At 40.9% G+C, this 22,859-nt stretch overlaps 1 protein-coding gene across 2 annotated transcripts in view; it reads right to left on the bottom strand.

The window, feature by feature from the left end:
* The window catches only part of NEURL1 (neuralized E3 ubiquitin protein ligase 1), a 137,056-nt gene that overhangs the window by 7,820 nt on the left and 106,377 nt on the right, over nucleotides 1–22,859 (bottom strand). For both annotated transcript variants that reach the window (XM_081912005.1, XM_081912006.1), the window contains exon 4: nucleotides 6,125–6,805. In XM_081912005.1, coding sequence (XP_081768131.1) covers nucleotides 6,125–6,805 — 681 coding nt within the window. The remainder of the gene's footprint in view (nucleotides 1–6,124; nucleotides 6,806–22,859) is intronic.

Below are 22,859 nucleotides of genomic sequence, written 5' to 3'. Positions count from 1 at the left end.
TTCATTGGAAGGCAACTGTTGATCTCCATTAGAAAATATTACAGTGGTACCTCTGGATGCGAACGGGATCCGTTCCGGAGCCCTGTCCGCATCCTGAAGCGAAAGCAACCCATGTCTGCGCGTGCTCAGGTCGTGATTCGCCACTTCCGCGCATGCGCGTGATGTCATTTTGAGCGTCTGCGCATGAGTGAGCGGCGAAACCCGGAAGTAATACACTCATTACTTCCAGGTCACTGCGGAGCGTAACCTGAAAACGCTCGACCTGAAGCACATTTAACCTGAGGTATGACTGTACTTCCATGAATCCTGTATTGCTCCAATTGGAAAAAACCCAAAGTGTTTATATGTAATGGAACAGTGTTGTTGTTGTTTTAAGCAGGCTCTTCAGTGCATTGAAGGTCTTTGGCATATGCACAAGAGGCCCATCAATGCAGTACTTTCTTGAAGGTGCCTAGAGCAAAATGTGGAAGCCACTCTGACTGCCACAATTCATAATGTGTCGGGATGGGGAGGTGCAACACAGGAAGCCACTGGCCCATATGGTTCAGCATTGTTGACACTGAGTGGCAGCAGTTCTCCAGGGTCTCAGACAAAGATATTTTCCAGAGCTACCTACAGATGCCAGGGATTGAACCAGAGACTTCTTGCATGAAAAGTAGGTGCCCTACTACGAAAACATTGGGACAGTATGGTCAACTCAGGGCCATCTGTGGTGCTGCAGTTCCTTCTTTTCTCTGTGCATCCCGCTTACTGCTTCCAGGAAACTTGAGACTTTCTTAGACGTTTTAGAGTTTCTTCTCAACCACCACTATTATCAGTGTCATGGGATGGTCTGCTGCAGTCCTGTGCGTAACCCTGTGTAAACAGGCCTGTTTGCACCAGTGACTGCTATCTGAATGTTCTTGGAGGCAGCCTACCCCACACCCATTCCTCCAATCTGTTCAAATGAAGGGAATTGCATTGTATATTGTAAACACCCTAGCAAGAGAACAGATCTCATATACACACAACAAAGAGAGAGACATTAAACAGCAGCCAAGAAGTATACAAAACAAAAGGCTTCCTCTCATATTTTTGACCTAAATGAGGCTCCATACGCAGGGAGCAGCATGGGTTATATGTCCGTGCATCAGAGAAATACCAATTTGTCTATCTTGTGGCGACGGCAGCAGCAGGAATGCTGGGCAGCTTCACACAGTGGAATCAAGGAGCCTCCATTTTAAGTCCCCATAATGTTCCCAATGTACTGTAGCTTCAGGGCATTCTGGGAATTTAAAATGGCAGCCCATTTCCCCTAAAAAGGGGAAAATTCTGCAAATTAAAATGGTGATTCCCAGATCCAGGACAGGCCTCAGTGGTGGGTTTTGTCAGGTTGCTAGGGCAAACCACACCCACATTTCCCAAAGGAAACTGCTGATTCTGCCCCCACACCCATACCAGAAAAGGACTCTAGCATGGAGGTAGCAGGGCTTCAATCTTTTGCCTCTCATTGTGGTCCTGATCTAGCATTCATGAAAAAATGGTGTTCAGTGGCAGCTGTGATTGCCACTGCTGCCAGGAACATGCTTCCTAGACTCTGCTGAGATTCAGTTAGAGATGTACTGTACTCATTCATAACATGCTGTCAAAGTGCTTGTTGACATTTTCAAATATTTTATATACACAAAGAGCTGGAACCCATGTTCCAGGCTGATTGCTCAGAGAGATCTTAAGCTGCCAAGATGGCAGAACTTATGATGTCCAAGAAGGTCAAGTAATATTTTTAGAGCACTGAGGCCTCTGTGCTCTCAGTCCAAACAGGTATGTTTCTTCTCCAGGGTGGAACTCTGGGAGGAAACATGGAAAACACACACACACGCACACACACACACACACACACACACACACCCCAGATCTGCAAGCTTGAATAAGAACTTGGCTATGCACAGTACAAGGTGGCTAGCCTCTCAAGTCCACTGTCACAAAAACTCTCCACGCAGCCCTCCATCCTTGGATTAGCTTCGCGCTTTGAGAAAGTTAATAAGGGATGAATGAATGGCTAAAAGCATGAAGTTTGGACAATGATTTTTTCAATGCAAAAGATGTAAACCTGCTGACAGCACAAGGAAGGGGCTAGATTGGTTGCTGAGACAGCATTCAGTCCACTGGTACAGTGGCAAGGCCAGGTTCCCTGGGATGCACTGGGTGAGCTATCTTTATCTGATTATGATTAGCATTAATGTATGAATAACCTTTCACATAAGTCTCAAAAGTGGGGATAAAACATTGCCCTGCAGAATCCCATAGCATAACTGTCAGGGGGCTAACAAGCACTTTCCCAATGCTCAGTCTCATAGGTAAAATCAGAACACAACTTGTTCTTAATATATTCCCTCTTCTCTTGTATTCTTTTGGGCAATAATGCCTTCATGATGAGCTTATCCATGCTTACGCATGCTTACTTAGGCGCTTGTCAACAGGGCCTGCCTGCCCATGAGGTATGCTGAGGCAGCTGCTTCAGGTGGCCAAAGTTCATGAATAAACGTAGTTTAAATGGCCATTCTCCTTCACTGCTGTTGTGGCAACAGCCTCTAATGTCTAGGCATCAACACTTGCAGCAAACGTCAGCTCATACTCATTTCGCTTTCTTCAGATATGTACAAATGTCTGCCTGAATAGCATTTCCTGCCAGACTCACTCAACTTGGACATTTTTGCCTACAGACAATATTCAACTAAATCAAAGTGCTAGTGCACAGATTAGCTCAAGCACAATGGGACTTCCCTTTCTTCTCACCCCACATACACCTTATGCAATCCATGAATCTCCTCTTGAGGTTGAGAGAGTCCCCAGAACAGATAAAGGGGGGCATGGGAGGAGTAGAGGGGGGGTGACATTCTGTTGTGCAAGAAGAAATCCTTGCACTAATAGAACATCCACCTTAGGTCAAAACAAACCCAAGGAGGTTAAGATAGCCAGTAGATCAGGATAGACTAGCACTTTGCTCAGAGTTATTTTACTCCCACTAATTCACTAACAGCACATCAAAAAGTTTGCTGCTTTAAAAATTACTGCAGATTTTGCTGGATGCATCAACTTGGTTGTTACCAGGAAATTTAGTCCATTTTGTCACTTGCACGTATGCAGAAAAATCTAACCCATTCCAGCATTTGTGCAAGAAATGGGGAAGCTTTGGCCACCATGAACAGGCACATCAAAATTCAGAGAGGATGATAAACTATCTTGTTTCCAATTTATTCAATATACCCAGGCAAAGGCATAAGGAGCTAATATATAATTATTACTAACATCCCATTTCAGCCAGAGCTGTTTTATTATTCTGATGAAGAAGACGATTAATTTGCAGTCTCACAGAAGGAGAGAACATAAGGTTTATGCCTGGTGTGTAAGTCCCTTGACTATAACTTCATATCATTTTTGTTTGTCAAACTCAATCTGTTAATTTTCTCTTCATTTCTAATTTTTTCAACCTTAAGTTCAGTTCTTTACATTACCACATAAGTGGAATATATACTTTTTAAATACCGTTTGGCCTTCCAGCTGTTTTCGGACTACAATTCCCATCATCCCTGACCACTAGTCCTGTTAGCTAGGGATGATTGGAGTTGTAGTCTAAAAACAGCTGGAGGGGCACGTTTGGCCATGACTGACTTAGAATATGCATCCTCATCAGAGGCAAATAGTTGTTAAATGCAACTGATGGTCCCATATTTATAGCTGGATTGAGGCCATTATTCTAAGAGGACAGATTATCTAGGGGGAAAGAACAACTAGACACCAAAACAATCAGGAGCAGAAGCAAGAAAGGGAGAGAGTGGCAAAGAAAAATGACACTCTGAAACCTCTGGAACAGATAAACTATAAAGATGTTGCAGGGATTGAGTCCTAATACGATTATTGCCCTGCCGTCTGGGGATTAGCAATCTGTGGCCTCTATCTCCCAGCACCCTCGGCCAGAATGGCCAATTGTCAGGAGGGCCACAGGTTGTTAATCCCCGCTTTAGTTATTTCAATGCCACTGACTACGAATGTTTCCACGGGTGATGCCTAAACTCATTTCTGAATAGAAAAAGCATAGTTCTCCAATCAATTTAGAAGCAGCAACTCTTTTACATTCTATCCTTTACTAGCAATATTCACAAGTGACATTCCAGATGAAAAGGCATTCTTAGCATAATTTAAGAAAACACATTGAGAAGGAAATGGAAAGCCAGCCCTAAGCCTCTTCACACTGCATGTTTCTCCTCAAGGAAGGCTCCCCATCTTCACAGAAATTGCAAAGGGGCAGATTCCAATTTGCACTAATTTCACTTTTAAATGATGCTAAAAATGAAGATCTGCTCAGGATACTATGCAATGTCAGTGCACAGCCCTTTAGCACGTGATGATTAAACCCCCTCGAGAAATACTTGCTAATCATTTACATTACTAATGTATACTTAGCTTACAAGAGAATAAAAATAAAAATAAAATTGAGCCTGATGGAATGGCTCACACAGCATTTAACACAGCTAATGCCTTTCTAAGATGCACTTAAGGCATTTTTTTAATAAAAAAATGTTTTTAGACATATACCAGAAACCCCAAAGCTGCTGCTTCCAAACATATTTCTATTAAAACACTAAAGTGCTGTCTGCCCTGCAGTTTTCTGAATACTTTAGGCAGTGATGTGCCTCAGATGATCAGCCTGCTACATTTCTGCCTATTTAATGAGTCCATTTTCCTAAACACAAAATTAAATACATGGCTCACAAAACTTGGGGGCACCCCAGAACAAATGCTACATAAAGGAAGAGACCCATTAGGCACATTTATGTGCATTCATTGTCTGCATTTGCCAAACTTCTCTTGTGGTGTATTCATTTTAAGTTGCTGGTTAATAGCATTTTTCCAAGATAACACAATTGTTGCAAGTCTTAAGAAGGGTGTTTTTTTGTTGTTTTTAAGGAATGAGGCTGCTTCTGTGATGAACGCAACTACACAGGTGTCACCTTCTCATAACTGATCTGCGGCATAAAAACTCACTATTACTGAGCCGTATCAAAACGAATGCATTCATTCATGTAGACCCTGAAATCTTGTGAATCTCCTCAAAATCCCAGAACTACTTTAGGAAAAGGGATATGACACTACCAAGGATACTCCCTCCTTTTGCAGAAAAATGGCCCACCATTTCATGATTCTTTTCCTTTCCTTATTAACTCATTTTTAAAAAGACTCTTTAAAAGCTGTGTGCTCTACTTCTACAGTGCTGAGGAGCACATTTCCCTTGCTGACTTAATGATAGTTTTTCTAAGTAGTATATACACTGTCTAAATCATTAACATCATCACAACATGCCATTCACAGTTCCCAAAATGCAAGTTTGCTTGTTAGCTCTGTTCTTTTTTGGCATAAAATTATTGTTTGGGAGAAGCTATAAAGCAGTAAGGACTAGATTTCTCAGAGCAAATAACTACTTTCTGGAATTCAAGTCATATTAGACAAACATTGGTAACAAGCCATAAGAATGAACACTCATAATAGTATGTCTATGTAATATATTAAACTGCATGGCTGGATTCTTAACTTCTCACTTTATAGCAACATAAGGAAATGTTAGGCTGTTTACTTCAAATGCTATCACCCTTACAAGCCTTGCTCATGTACTATAGCACGGTGTACCTCAATGATAAATGTGTGAGATTTTAACGTTATAATGCCATTTGCTTATTTTCTTTTTTTGCTGAAATGCTGGCTGCACATGCTGTTTAAATGAAGCCAGTGGTCAGCTATATTATTTTCTTTCAATCTGTTCAATTCTGTGGATAATAGGGAAAAAAGAGAAGGCGAGTGTCTCCATAACCCTCAATAAATAAAAATTACTTACCCTTTTTGCCATTGGAAAGTCACCACTGGCAGTCTTGATGGGATGCACTAGCTGGAACTGCAGGTATTGAGAAGCAACCCTGCTTTCTCTATTCTCTCACCTCCAACATCCAGTGCAAACAAGACAGGACTTGCCACAGAACCTACTTTGCCTTTTCTTTGCTCACCCCAGTGCTATATTCTAGTGCTACCACTAGCCCACTCAGCCCAATCCCCCCACTTATGTAACACTGCATGTGGAAAGAGGCACACATACCCAGGACTCGGATTTGCATGACTGCTCCATGTAAACCAAAGAACATCCACAGTGGCTGGGAACAGTCCACGCACACCTGCATGCCGGCGTTTGCTCCATTGTGGCTCAAGTGCAGTTCGCCTTCTGAATTCACCATGAATCCCAAAATGTCTCCACTCTGGAGAGGCACCAGCACCCTACAAACTGCCCAGAACTCTTTCCGGTCAACCAAAGACTCTGGATTATAAGGAAGGTCGCTGGGCCTCAGGGTGCTGGGATCGCAAGTGGTCACCCCATAAGAGAGTGTCCCAGTACGTGAAGTGTTGGATTTATTAATCTTGACAAATATGGTCTCATTGATTCTAAGGGGCCTGCTGGTGAAAACCAAAGTTCTCTCTTCTCGAGCATGCTCCAGGCGAGCCACTGTCTGGTCATCCAGGATTTTAATATGGGCTCCCCTGAGCTGATGGAAACGGAGGTCACTTTCAAGCTGGGATGGGAGGAGGTGGGAATGTTGAGAGTTGAGGGAATTCTGTGGAATGGGACACATGGCAGCCATGACATGGAAGTTCTCCTCCTGGAGGTTGAGGTCGCAAAGGCTCACAGACAGACGGGTGTCCTCAGTCTCCCTGCGTAGTGAAGGCCGCCGGATAGCCGTGAAGGATCTTGGACGGAGACAATCTGGAGCAATAATTTCACTGTCTGAAAATCAGAACAAGAGAGGGAAGAGATCACCTGAGGACAATGTGAACGTCTAGTTTACATTATCAGTTCCTCTATGAGCAATGCAAGCTTTTGCTGTTGCCAATGTGTTTCCCCTTCTACATGATAAAACAGTCAGATCACTCCATTTTCCAGTGAAATCATCTCTGTAAATATTTCAAGTACCATTTCAGGCAGACTCTCTCTGAGTCAGTATCAGATATTGAGGGTGGTGGGCAACACTTGGAAAAGTGAATCAGATGGTAAATAAGCAGGATCCATCAAGAAAACACTGGCAGATTGCTGGAGAGCCCTGTCGACATCTAGAATACGTTTCATGGTAAAAATGAAAAGGACAGCTGAGCAGGTATTTGTCTTTAACATTTTAGAAAGAGGAGGGTGAATCCACAGCTATGCTTGTCCAAACACATTCCCTTTCTTTCCAGCTGAGTGGGGAAAGCGGAGTTATGCCATATAAAAGGATAACTGATTCACAGAAGTGGTCTTGCAAATGCATATCCAAGATGAGAATAATGGCTCTAACTCCACTCAGAAGTTGTGAGAAATACCTAGTTTACTGGTGACTGTTTACAATGTTGATGTACTCTTAAATTTACTGCTGTCCTTAGGCTGAAATCCTATACTACCTGGGAGTAAATTCCATGACACTCAATGCAACTTCTGGGGACATAGGGTTGGATCTAGACTTGATCTCACTTATGAGTAGATCTACTGAAACCAATGAGGAAATTTAGTCCTGACTTACTTAATTCCAACTGATTTTAATGGGTCTACTCTAAGCAGGACTAAGTTGCAGTCCAACCCAGTTTTTAAAATAGTATTTTACTGCATTTTTATTATAGTTTTATGTTTTTGTTATCAGTTCCATTTGGGTGCCATTGTAGCAGAGAACACAACTCATTAATTTATAAAAGAAATGAATAAACATTTCAAATTCATTCATTCAGCAAAACTGAGTTAAGATTAGTACAACTGAGAGTAATGGAGTGGGACTCAGTTGTGGCTAATATAAATCTCACTGACTCCAATAAGACAGTCATGATGAACGTCACATGTTATCTGGTCTGTGTTTCCCCCAATATACTTTAGACTGTATTTGTTCTACAGTTTAGTACCGAGGATAGTGAGGTTGGATCAGTATTTTATCTGGGTTTCAGGTAAAGTTTCCCATGCATTTTATCTACTTTTTATTTTTATTTTATCTTGTCATATTTTCAAAAGTAACAGAAAGCAGACAGCAAATCAGGAAAAACTAAATCATCACCATCATCCCATATTAGCTGTCCAATAATATACAGAGGGACCTTTTCAGCCACAAGCAGAATTGCAACTGACATTCCACACCTTCAGGAGTACTTTTACTTTTACATTGGTGGGTGTGGCATAGTTGCTGTGGGCGGGGCCATTCGAAGCTTTACCACAACCTTTACAATGGCCAACTCTACAATTCTATGATTCTATGACATCATTTATGACCCCTGCTTATTTGTGCAAGTAATATTTTCATTAGCAAAACCTCTTTTCTAGCCGTATGTTTTAATGAAGGGCAGCATGACACTATTAACACCATCGTGCTATGATGTCAGTTGATTTGTGGGCTGCTCACTGATAGCGCTTCCAGTCAGCAAGACACCTCACCAGGGTTGTTGTCTTGCCAGCTTTTTTGTTTCAGTGAAGTACTTCCCTTAGGACCACAAAAGTATGTCTCAAGTGAGTGCTGACGGGCAAGCCATCTGTCTTTGATTTGGTTTATAAAAAACATTTCAGCTACAGGGCTTGTTCACGCTTAGGGTTTACTCCTAAGGCTAAGTAATTAGTCTGTTGCTCACTATAAGCAGAAGTATGAATGCAGCCATTCAAGGACAGCTGTCACAATCCCTTAGCAATTCCCCACCACCGCCACCCCGGTATAAAGTTTGGATTAACCTGCCTTATCCAACTCACTGAAGTTGTCTGAAGCCTAAATTAGACATCATTCTAATTGAACAGTTAGCAGCCACATTCAGGTGTTGTTGCTTTAAAAAAACAACCCAATACCAGGTTCATTTTCATCTGTAATGGCAGTGCTCAGTGAGGGTCAATTTAACCCCTTCCTCCTCAGCCAAACTCCACACACTTACGCTCTGCAGTGAGCCTTAGGAGAAATAAAAGCCCGCACTGGGGCTAGTCACACAGACCTGGTTTCCACATGTAGCAGCATGGAGTATTGTTCTACTTCAAGTGATGTGTGTGTGTGTGCGCGCATGCGCGCGCACGCTATTTTTGAAAGATACTTAAAAAAAACCTCTCTTTATAAAGAAAAATGTAAAATATCATGAACTAGGCTAGGTTGGGCTGATTTTTATCCTCATTGCACTAGCTGTATAACGGCAGGGATTTTAAACACGGAGAAACATTTAAAAGTTGTAGCCCTCACCTGTAACCTGAAGTTTAGAAACTTGGGTAAAGACTCGGTAATTAAAAGTTTAGAAACGCATTAAATTAAAACAGCCCATTTTGTCAGCTCAGTATTCTACAATCTCATTCCCATTTTATGAGGTAAGAAAGAGCTGATAGAAATCTTAAGAGAATGTAGGATACATTCTCCCACTTAATACTACGATCACCTAGAAAAAGCATACTGTTGTCTACCCCACATCACATTCAGACATTATTGGAGTTCTGCACCATGCAGACAGGTTGCTAGAAGAAAGGACACCACTTCTCTGGTGCAAAATCCAATGCTAATGTAAAAATCACTGGAGCCACTGGCCTGGGCAAGGGAGAGTTAAATCTCCCTTCTCCGTGCACTGCAATCCCCATGAAAATTACAACACACTTTTCTCAACAACAAGAACACATGGGCTTTCTAACCATGCAATTATTCTAACACCCTGCATGACCCTCTGTCTGTGCTTGCAGTGCTCTATATGCAAGGTGAGAATGGCAGGGCTACTGAGACAGTGGGACCTTTGCAGAAATGGAGCCGTGACTGTGCCACTCTCTAAAACATTGTCCCTGTCTGGAACCAGTTAACAAGAATGTATGGAGGAGCAAAGCCATCTTCTGCACTGGGATTATTAAAACAATGCCTCGGTAATGTAGATAAGACATTACAGCGGAACAAGAAAAAGCAGATGATGCAGGCAAATGTAACACCAGAATGTAGAAAGCCATGATTACTAGAAAGAAGCAAGGCAGAACTAACAGATTCAACAGCATTATTGGCACTTTGTGTCAGATCTGGTATAATGAGAACTATACAATTATTATAAAATAGCCAGATTGACTGTGTAAAGGGCAACTGCAAATATATTGATACTCAAGCATGGAGGCATCTAAAGTACAGAACCTATCTGCTGACTGTGTGTCTGTGCTTTCTATAATAAATAACTGTAAAATACTTTCCATTTCATAACAGATACACCAGTTGCCAAAATGTTTGTGAGCACTTCTGATTATTTTTAATGGCACCAGGAAGGAATCAAACTGCTACTTCAAAGACGCAAGTTTTCCATGCCAATGTTCTAACTCAGGAGTCTTATTCTGCATCCAATGTCAACCCAAAGGGCATGTTCAGAATTTTCATGCTTCCTTCATGCCATTTGGCCAATTTGGCTGCATTTCAGGAACAAATAAATGAGTTTGCACATGTGCTTAAATGCTTTTCTGCAGATACCATCTGAGACTCTCAAAAGCATTCACTAGGAAGCACAAGCGAGATGGTCGGATGATTAACATTCATGGACATGAGCCAAGTGGCCCAGAATGTCTTCCTTGTAACAGGAGCAATTTAAGTGATACCAGTTTTTGCCCGAATAAGTGCTCATTTCCCAGGCAAACCTACTGCAAACGCACAAGTCAAAATTTGGAAACTATATTAAGATACACACTTTTTGCATATGTGTACAAATTATATTACAGGAAAGTAAAAAAGAAAATGCTGAGGACCTAAGATGAATCATTTGCTAGTCTTATCTATTAATGTCAATTTAAATGTTCTTTGCATCAGGAACAGCTGCAAAGCAAATAGCTGAAACAGCAGCTCTAATCTGTAACTCTAGCTCCAAGGGCTGGTTGAAAGAAGGGAACCAATGAAGGGCATCTATAGCTATCCATGCCAAATGATGCGTCTGAAAAGCTCAACTATTTGGTGAATTTGCATTGTATGTTGGGCTGATGAGTGCTTGAGAGAGAATCTTGGCAGGCCCAGCTGGTAACTTTTGTTCATCAGCGATACACATAAAATTATGTATACAGGAACTGCACTTGAAACATGCTCGTGTTGTTACAGATTGATTGTACATACCAAAGCCTCTGCATGAATGCTTGCTGGACAAGTTCACTTACGTTTGCAAATTTCTTGCCCCCCAAACAGCCTATTTAGTCATCTTTCCTTCATGTTCAGATTGAATAACCTCACAGAAGTATTAAGAGGAAGGATGAAAATATGATTTAGATTCATATTATATTAAATTCAACTTAATATAGGTGGTTTCTCATGTTTGCCTTTTCTACCTTGTTCTCAGCCAAATGTTTCCACTTAGCTGTGTTTTCTAATCAGTATTTGTCAACATAATCAGTTATTTGTTCATTTGTCTTTTACCTGATTGATTCCTGAAAAAAATTGCAAAAGGGAAGGAAACTGGGTTGAGCTTGTATTTTTAATATTTCTTGCTAATATGAACATGTAGTGAAAATATTTTGATTAATGTTTGATTCCTATTTAATATTCATATTTAATGTCTATATGATACCTGCCAGGGCTGTCACAAGTTCTCATTCTTTATGGATAATCTCACACATTTTGGTTAACACAGACTGGGGTGTGAGAACATACAGTGGTACCTCGGGTTACATACACTTCAGGTTACATATGCTTCAGGTTACACACTCTGCTAACCTAGAAATAGTGCTTCAGGTTAAGAACTTTGCTTCAGGATAAGAACAGAAATCGGGCTGTGGCGGCAGCAGGAGGCCCCATTAGCTAAAGTGGTGCTTCAGGTTAAGAACAGATTCAGGTTAAGTACAGACCTCCAGAACGAATTAAGTACTTAACCCGAGGTAGCACTGTATCTATAAAAAGCATCCTGTAACATTATAAAGCTGCTTTCACCATGGTACAGTAAATATGGGCATGCAGCTGCAGTTCAGGTAGCCAGTGGATCTAAATGATCAAGTTCCTGGCCACTTGTCAAATAAAATAGTGTACTACTAAAACAAAACAAAACAAAACACAGAAATATGCATTTATATATTGGAATCTGTTGGGGTTGAGTAGGTCACTCTTTAGGGTCTATGCCTACTTCCTTGCTACTCCCAGTGCCAAATCTTTGTGTAGCTAGCTAAAAGGCACCTGACCATTTCAAACCTCTAGCATAAATATACAAAGGCTGAAGAAGTGCAGAAGTGCAGGAAACCAAGAGGCAAATTGCTGTGATTATGTATTTTCTTATGTTTGTAACCTTTCAAGATGGGACTTGAGTAGAAGAAATATGGATTTCATCTACATCCATCCAGGCACTAACCAAACCCAGATCAGCTTAGCTTCAGCAAAATGGTGGCCTACTGTGCCGTGAGACCATATCCGCGGCGACATATAGTTGAAGAAACTGTACTTCCAACCCCCATGCTCAAGATGAAAACATTTTGTAGCACTTTTCCAGTTTTTATATTGAAAATGATGGAATGTATTCAAAACAGATGAAGATGCTTGATCTCATTTGTAGATCTAGTGATTAGAAAGAGCCACACGTGATCCAGGGATCTTGCTTTTCACTGGCTTGTAAAGCCTACGCCCCATCCTCTTATCCTCTTAACAAATATGAAATTCCACCTCCTGAGCTATGACTGATATAACTGGATGGACCACTCTTGCCTAATTGCCCATTTTGTGATATTTGTATTTCATTAAAAAAAGACAATGAACAGGAACTGGCGGAAATGACTGGCAGAATCCGAGACCAGGGAGAAGAGTCGGTGGAGGAAAATTGGAAGAAATTTAAAGACTATTTACAGAAACATTGTAAAATTAATGAATGTTAGAATGATGTTGGAACGAATTTATGTGGTTTTAGCAGAAATGTTATAAAGGTTTAGGAAAAAACAGACTGTTAATTGGTGAAAGGAGGGAAAGTAAAGTTACATTAATATGAAGATAAATTACAGGACAAAGATTGGAAAAGATGGGAAGGATTTTTTGAAATAGCTAACCGAACTAGAATACAAAAAAGGGAGGTGTGAGGAGGTCAAGGAAACAAGCTAATGAAAGATAAGTTATGGGAAGAGTTGCTGTGTTTTTTAATTGTTTGTATTTTTCTGTTCTTTTTTCCTTCCTTTTTTTCTTTTCTTTTTTTACTCATTGTGATGTGTTGACTTGCTTTTGTTTAATATGGTGTTTTTACTTTTGCTTTTTGTAACCCTTAAAACTTCAATAAATATTATTTCTTTAAAAAAAGACAATGAACAGATATTTAAGTTTGTAAAAGTTTCTGCCAAGTTAGTTATATCAACATCTAGCATTATGCCTCCACCTTGTCACATGCGGAAGGGACATAAGCAAACTTGAACTCCACTCAACTTAATCTACATTCCTTTATTAGATTTAATTTTTTCCAGATCAGTGAGCTTATTCCATAAGCAATACCACATAGCCACTACCAGAAATATGCAGGTAAACAAGCAAGAAGAAAAAGCACATCACGTATTCACCGAACAACAGTACTTTGGAGGTGGTATTTTTTTGGACTGCCACACCACTGCAATGCCTTTCTGGCAATCAAACCATGGGAAATCTCCAAAGTTGTAAAGCACAAATGAAATAAAGTATGCACATTCTCAACTTTTGAATTGTTCAAAAGGAAGTGATCCATGTAGGAACCAGCCTTTTGATTGTCTTGTTTTTCAGCTGAAGAATGTTTTAATTCTCGTTCGTAGCAGTTTTACAGGTTTCCTGGGCACCAGCAGAGTAAGCATCTACGCTAATAGCTATTTGGATGGATGGATAGTTTACTGCCGAAAGCAGGTTGCTATGGAGAGTGTGACACAGGAATCTGAGATGACTCAAGTGCACTGGTGCACAAATTGACACAGCCTATAGCTTCTGTTGATATTTGCTGTTTGCTTCCCTCATCCTAGTACGATGGAAACAGATCAAAGGCCAGAGTATTTGAAGTATGCTATTCATCCTCCCCCACTCCCCATTTTCCTCCAGAGGCTCCAACACTATGTACAAAATTATATTAAACATCATGCACGTAGAAATCCTTTAAGTGGTGTCAATTATTCTGTGCTGATTTCCATGTGCTCCAGCAACCCAAATGTGATCCCAAATCTTTCTTCAGCAGCCAATCCTTACTTTTTATTAAGTACTGTTGGTATCTGCTTTTGATGTGAAATAGAATGCTGATTCCCACTCCCATGTTAATTGTCAGCATGAAGAATATGACCCGATACATAACCGTTGAACACCATACAAAAGTAACTAAAGCATTACTGCTAGCTATCTACCCATTCACCCAAGTAGAAGGGCATTTGCCTCTCAACAAGGAGACCAGAGCAGTATTAGGTGTGACAAATAGATATGTCCACAGGAAAGTCAGAAGCACAGGATAGAAACAGCATGGTAGTTCTACTACACTTGTACTGCTCTCTCAAGTGCCAAATAAGAGCAGAATCAGTGGTGTAGTGGTAAATTCTGGAGCATAGGAGTTCATCATACCTCCAAGAGGTAAAATGAAGTGAGTTATGTTGATCCACTATTATACACTACTCAAAGAACAGTGGTACAATGCATAAAATCTACTTTATGATTATCAGTATGACTGCAATCCCATGCACAGTTTCCTAGGAGTAAGCTGATACAAGTTCCCTCAGGAAACATTTTTCATTAAGCCAATAAAATGGCTGAAATGCCATTTGTTTTCTTTCTCATGTTATTAAGAATAGCATAAACATTTTGCCATCATTCCTTGATTTCTAAAAATGTCATATTTATTTTATGCAAATAAATTATTTACAGAATTTATAAGCATCCTCCGCGTGAAGTCCATCTGGCAGCCAGAAGAGGGTCTTGGAACTTGTTAATTTGTTTACACTGTAAACCACTTCATAATAAGTAAGAAAGTTCTTAATGCTCATGTGGAAGAATAAGGTATGTGAGCATTGCACTATAGTTAGGGCTAACCCTTCAAATCCAGTTTCTAAAAATGTAAAAGGAAAGGGGATCATTTCATTATTTCCCTTCTTGATACCAAACTGGTGTCTTTATGAAAAATTATTAACATGCACTCAATTTAAATTAAAAAATTCCTTCTAGTAGCACCTTAAAGACCAACTAAGTTAGTTCTTGGTATGAGCTTTCGTGTGCATGCACACGAAAGCTCATACCAAGAACTAACTTAGTTGGTCTTTAAGGTGCTACTGGAAGGAATTTTTTTTGTTTTGACTATGGCAGACCAACACGGCTACCTATCTGTAACTCAATTTAAATTATTACTTTTCGTGTGCCATCTGTGAGAAAAGGTTAATGACATAAGAAGGACATAAAATGATCATGATTTCAATACTTCGGTCTACTGTCAGTCCTATCTACTATTAAGGAGCTCATTCTCTGAATACCAATGTAGACACAATAACATCATCCACACACACACACGGGGTGCCAGCAAGCTTGGGAGAATACCAAGATTTGCAGAAGTATGCAAAATATAGGGTGGGAGGTAATGAAGAGTTATTTTTTTAAGCACAATGATAACTTAGTGGCCACAGAATGCTAAGAGCTATTGGTTGAGAAACAGAAAATGGACTTGGGGGAATGGAAGGGAGTTTCCTGGCTGATTGGTTGGCTGTAACCCTGAACATGAGCACGCCACATGGTACCATTTTGTTGTGGGTCCTACTTGTGGTTCACTAGTCTCCTGAAAGCTTGGGGGGGAGAGAGACAGACAGACATAATGAAACTGAATTTGCACATTCATCTCCATTACTGTAACAGGACATGAGGCCAGTACCAGCCAAAAGGTGAAGCTTTTTTCCCTCCTCCATGCAACTCAAGCAGATGACGTATATCTGCAGAATAAAACCACAGGCTACCCAGTCCAGCATTCTGTTTCAAACAGTGGCCGATCAGAAACAACCACCTTCTCCACAGCACATTGGACATTAGAGCAGGGTTTCCCAAACTCGGTTTTCCAGCTGTTGTTAGACTACAACTCGCATCACCCCTAGCTAGTGGGGCCAGTGGTCAAGGATGATGGGAGTTGTAGTTCCAAAACAGCTGGAGACCCAGGTTTGGGAAAGCCTGCATTAGAGAACCACCTGCTTCACTGGGAACACCCACAACCGTTTTCAAGACTGTTAATACTTTTAAAAAGTTGGATTCCCCCCCACCCCTGATCCATACACTATTCTGACACAAAAACACATTTGAGTGAATTTTGGAAACCTTGTGGCTGCAATGAATTTTGTAACTATGTGTCTGAAGGGGCTAAAATTTACCAGGTAAAAGTTCTGACCCAGCCAACTGGAACAACCATGACATTCCACTGACATGTCCCCTTAGGAACAATGTTTAAGAGTCACTGACTTGTGACATCTTTGCCTCCTTAAAACAGAAGCTGTTGCTGCATAAGTCAGAAGCAGTTCGCAGTGACAATCACCACAGACATATTGGATCACTTTCTCTTTAAATGCTCCCTCCCACCACCCCAGAACTGAGTCCCATTATAACCACTTTATTTGGGGGGGTGCAATATGCAAAGTGCTCCAGATACCTACACCCTCTCTCACAGTGAAAATAAAACTACGTATATCAGGCACCACTTTAGAATATTACTATTCCTCCCATATTAGTAGTAGTGTGCAAGAATAACTACCTTGCCTCTGAATGACCAAGTAATTCAATCTCATAGTCTTCCCCATCCCCAACAGGCTGTGGATTCAGGGCATCTTATGAGCTCTTGCATTGTTATACTGTGTTGTTACTAGATTACCCATTAAATAATTCACCAACAACATCCAGTAATGGGTTTAAAGCCTTTTGGAGAACTTGCAAATAACTTATAGCTGTTGTCATTTAGTATACCAAGGGTATGAGCATCAAAAGCTGAAGACAGTGTTTGACAGCCTCATCAACAGCCATTGATATTACAAATTCTGCACAGCAGAAACCTTAACCCTCAGTCATTTTGAGCAGCTTTTGAAAAATCTCATCCCTTCAAGGACTCTAGGAAGAATACTTATCCCAACTGCAGGATTAATGAGTCTCCATGTTGGGTAAAAGTAACATATGAAACAAGTACAATTTAAAAATCAGGAAGCTAAAATGTAACACTTATATCAGTGCCATCTGCACCCATGTAACTGAGCTCTTGTAGGTCAGGAGTTTAGGGATGCTTTTAATGTTTGATGTACCACAGTATTTTAATATTCTTTTGGAAGCCACCCAGAGTGGCTGGGGAGGCCCAGCCAGATGGGTGGGGTATAACCCATGATGCTGCATGACTACTTTGTAGTTGCACACATTGGTAGGATTCTGAACTATTTTCAGACAAGAACAGCAATGGGGTAAGAACATGCTTCTGTCTTGAGTAATTGTGATAACATGCTTTTTCTACCACTAGGAAGAATAAGCATGTATACCTGGGTCTTAGATAGTCAGGATTTCTGAGGACAATCTTTTGACTTTTTAGATGGTAGGAAGTAAGAATGCCAGCACTTCTGAGTTAACGCCAGGAAATTATGTGCTGCAGCAAAATCCTCAGGCCTCTGTCATGGCTTCTTGAGCCATATCTACTCATTCTGTCAAGAAACTGCACTGAGCAAGACAATGCACTGTTTGGCTGTAATGATGCTTTAATGTTGGGAAGTGAAGATAGAGCTGCCAGGCCTGAAAGGGGGAAATGATGATGCTATGGTTGCATATGCCAACCTAGTAAGTCCAGAAGGAGGAGAAACCAGCTGAAGTTACAAAACCCATTGAGACAATGACAGAGTAGCACAACTGCTATGTGTCCTGCAATCTGGAAGTACACCAAAATAGATGATCAAATGGAAATCTGAGGATATGAAGAATTCATGAAAGGTAAAAATAAAAACCTTGGCATATCAATGCCAAAGAGCAAAATGCAAAGGTTGCTATCTTCCATCTGCACAATATTATGCATTCCTGAATACTGGAACTAAGCAGAAGATGAACAAAACACCCTTCACCTCTATGGTTGCGACTCTGCCAGTTCAAGAATCCATCATGTTAGACACCTAAGCATGACAATACTTCACGTCAGTTCTAATGATAATCGTTATGTCATGCCACATGCAGTTTGTTGGATATGCACACCCATCAGCATGTCGGCTGCATTCCAGTTTTCTGTATATGGCAGGAAAACATTCACACATTCACACTGATTCCCAGGTCATTTTCTGCTTTACAGAGCAAAGTCCAATTAATATATCCAGTCACCTGTCAGGAAGACAGGTGCTTGAAGCACATTAATTATTATTATTAAAATTTCTATACTGCCCTATACCCTCAGGTCTAAGGGCAATTGTCAGATGCTGGTGATGGTTGCTCGTGAGTAACCAGGCAGAACTCCAACCCGGCTTTTACAGGTTTTATTGTGCAAACTATTTACAGTGCAGATCCACAAAGTTCATGTCCGTCTCAGTCACTTGCAGAATCCGGGAGTGGCCCCTTCCGGTTTCTCCCCCAACTTAAGAACTTCGGCACCCCAAGCCTCCTCCTTGCGTTTCACCCCTCTGTGCAAGCTGGGCGACGGAAGGGGCGTGTGTCCCTCCTGGCCAGCCCGGCTAGGTGAGGCGCTGGTGCTCTCAGCAGCATCCTCAAGCCCTTTCCTCGCTTGGCTGGCCCCTTCCCTCCACCACACCATCACCACCTACAAAAGGTGTTCTATGAAGGTATGATGACAAGCGCAGAAAATGTATGGGCAGTTGCTTTAAGTTTACATAAACACATCAGTGCTTCCTATGAACAGCCTCTACATTGCAGCATTTCAAAAAGCCACTCTGGCCTTACTAAACATCTTCCAAGACAACAATGCCCATTTACACCACAAAGAACTCATAACGCACCAGCTCTCAGCAGCCAGAAACATCATAACCAGACACTGGAGAGACCTGTCAGGAGTAAGCATGGACCAATGGTTCCAAATAGTATGGGAAACAGCCCTACTAGAAAAATTAACTAATAAACTGAAACTGACACGGGGACAAACAGAAGAAGACGCCTTCACCCCGGTATGACTCCCCTTTATCACATACACAGCCCAACAGGACAATGACAATAATCCACCAACAGCATACAAATCAATATGGCTAACCTGATCCAAAACACCCACCCACCTCACTCACACACGAAAACAAAGATCACCACAGCCAGTCACAAGCAAACAATCACACCCTAGGCCGACCCCAACCTCTCTCACCACCAAAGGAACACAAGTGAACAACACAAGCAACGCTGACACCAAACTCTACATACATTAAACATAATAGAAACACCGCCACCCAACCCCACCCCCATCCATCTTCCCTGTCTCCACCCCCTTTCTTTTATCTTTCTTTTTTCTTCTCCCCTAATGCCTCAACAAATGAAACAGATTTGTAAAAACGCTACGTGGAAGAAGAAGAAAAAAAAATACGAGGCACTACACTTCTGTAAAACAAGAAAATCCTTAATAAAAAATATTTTAAAAAAAGAAAAGAAAAAGAAAGGGGCTGCATGTGCAAATTTGGCTCTTCACTAACTAGAAGTAAAGTAGATGGATCTATAGGATGGGTTGTTCAACTTATTTCCGTCTTTTTTAAAGCTAATTGTGCATTTCAGCCTATTAGTTTGGCTGGGTACCATTTTGTCAAGTAGCATTCCTCATTCCCTGCCTTTGTGCCATGATAACTTGCTCTCTTATCAACAAACTGGATTTTCCTTAGGACAGAGAGGTGGATAACATCACACTGATAGTATTTCCAAAAGTTGTGGAAATGAGCCTTTCAGCCATTCAGTCCATACCAAATAGCCCTTGGAGACAGATGATTTTAGTAAACAATGTAAAACCTGTTTTAGAATCATTTTGATTTAAAAAAATATTAGATGCTATAGAATAGGGGTGCATATTCCAGACATATGAAAGTCATTATTCTGGTTAGTTTCTAAACAGAGTGAATTGCTCTTCTGTAGTTCCTTGACTGAGAAGAGGATAATGATTTAATGTTTTACATAAGCCTCGCTTTAAGTGACTATAATTCAGTACTCATAATGGACAAGAAAATGCATCAGGGACAGCTAAACACACAAGCCTGCACAAGCCACAGCCATTAAGATGTTTTATCATTTCAATGGGATGGAGATTTTTGCCACAGTCCAATTAACTTTCTAAGATATCACTGTTGCAGATCTGACAGCTTGTGAATTTGTTTATTCATTTTTTGCCAATGTCAGATAGAATCTCCCATTATTCATAATATATTATTTTTAAAATATCAGACCTGGTTACTCCAGGGTCTTGATGTACCCTGTCAAGTTCAAATCATGTTAATGAATGAGCTTTGCAATAAACAAAGTATTTTACCATTATCATGTACCCACACACAGTTTTAGGAGTGTAGATGAGTCAATTTGTAGTAGGCAGCAGCACAGAATACATGAGGCTTTTCCTACAATCCCCGTGCAAGTATTGATTGGAGGGCCAAAGGAGGAGGAAGGTCACTCTCCAATACTATATAATACACTCTTGCCCTATATTTCTCACTTTCCTCTGCCTAAAGGAACAATACCATCCAATATGTTCTTGGCTCCCATAGATGAGGACTGCAGAATTCTTGTGCTATTTCCTGTGTTATGGAGGGAATGTTGGAATGTTTCACTAGACCCAATTCAAACATTCAGCCCATGTTAATATCCTTTTTACTAGAGAGCATGTGCCCAACACCATGTGAACAACATTGTGGCCACTCCCAGATGACCCATTTATTGAGCATTTATCCTGCTTTCTTTGCAGGGAGTTTAGACAATGTTGCATCAAAACAAGTGCTGTCCCACAATTTCCAACACATTTCTCTGTCCCTTTCTTTACCTTCAGGTTTGTTGCACAAGACCTCCTAATCAACTATAATAGTGCAATCTACATTTGTCTGTATGTGATTGAATACCACCCAAAAAATAGTGGCAGTGGAAGTGCCCTGTATGTGAGCTAAGATATCATGAGCATACAGCTAGATTTGCATGTTCCTTTCCAACAGGTGTAGGAGGAAGATATACATTGGGTGAATTGCACATATACTTCTCAACCTTGCACAGAGTGTCATTTGTGAGATGGCAGCAACATGTGCCCTTGCTGCCAAAGCCAGTTCCCAACAGGTGAAGGACACTATTATAGGCTCAAATGCCTGAACCAGACCTGAGAGAAACCCTACCAGAAAAAAAGGAGATTTATTCATCTGCAAGATGAGATTGCTTGGTTATCTGCATGTTCAATTCCTGAACACTAAGACTTTCAGGATAATCTTGGTGCACTGCTGAGTATTCAGCAGCAGGTCTTTTCAGAAATGCAACAATGAGGCTGGATTATTATAAAATGGTCTCGCATACAACTCTCTCCTCAGCCAGACCACCCACAAGCGAAAGAGCAGAGATATTGTGCACAAAGGCCGATCATAGATACACAGAAAGGATATTAAATCTGCAGGCTATATAGCAATCCCCCTTCCTGAGAAAATAACATCCAGTAAATTTCTGACTCATGCTCATTTTGTTTCAAGGACTCCAACGGAGGTATCAATACATATCCTTTAAAAGTACGCAGAAAAGGAAAGAAATCCAATTTTCATGGCTGCACCAAGATGAATTGATTCTGAGCATAAAACTGGAAAGGCTCTGAAACTACGGAAAGTAATGTTCTCCACGCAATGAATTTTCATTCCAAGATGTAGAATGAGAGCATTCTTCACCACTGGGATGCCCTTCCATAAAAAACACAAGACTGTCAAATTAGAAATTACTTCCTGAAGAGTGGGGGGGCAAGAGAGGATGTTCTCTCCTTGGATCTCTCTATGACTTTACTAAATAAAAGTGTTACAGAAGGAAACAAAATCCACTATAACAGAGTAACTGAAAGAGGCAGAGGCAGAGAGAGAGAGAGAGAGAGAGAGAGAGAGAGAGAGAGAGAGAGAGAGAGAGAGAGAGAGAGAGGTCATTCCCAGCTCTCAAACTGACTGAAATGCAGATGACAGCAAGAAAGAAGAGCAAGGACAGGAATAATGTTCTTCCCCATACAACAACCTGAAATGAACATTAAAAGTAAAGAAAATGTTAGTCTCCCATGAGGTGACAGGACATTCTCCAACAATTGCGTTTCAAGAGCAGTTACAGATAGGTAGCCGTGTTGGTCTGCCATAGTCAAAACAAAAAAAATTCCTTCCAGTAGCACCTTAAAGACCAACTAAGTTAGTTCTTGGTATGAGCTTTCGTGTGCATGCACACAATTTCAAGAGCAGTTACTCCACCCCACCCCCGCCAAGCTGGATGGGGTACTCCTGGCCTACTTATGCTGTAGCATTTCATTTAGGATCCTCCACCAAGGCAAAGAAGGCAACTTAACAGGATTTGGAGGGTGTGTGTGCAAAGGTCTAGGTGGCCACTCTACTTGTCTCCCTCATTGGTGCTCTTTACCAAAAGGAATGACCACCACTCCAAAAAGGATGGATGTGCTCTGTCTGATAAGCTTCCATATTACTTGCAAAGTCACACTGTAATAATGGCCTTGGAAACTTTCTGCCCCACAGAACCCATTCTGATTAAAAGAAAAGTGTTTTGTATGCATTGGTAGCCTCCACAATTATTGTGATGGCATAGTATCTATTTTGGATGAATATGGGTCAGTCCTACATCTTCATCTATGTTTTGGCAGTCAAGATAGTCAGCCGTGGTATTTTCTACTTTAGTCATATGTTGTACTCTTAGATACTAGAGGAGTCATTCTGCCTAGAATGACTTCATGATGCTTATCATTTCCTTGTGAGCAACTTACAACATTACGAC

This window comes from Podarcis melisellensis (assembly GCF_964234715.1).
Source record: "Podarcis melisellensis genome assembly, chromosome: 5".
Lineage (NCBI taxonomy): Eukaryota > Metazoa > Chordata > Lepidosauria > Squamata > Lacertidae > Podarcis > Podarcis melisellensis.
This window is presented reverse-complemented; position numbering and strand designations above follow the sequence as displayed.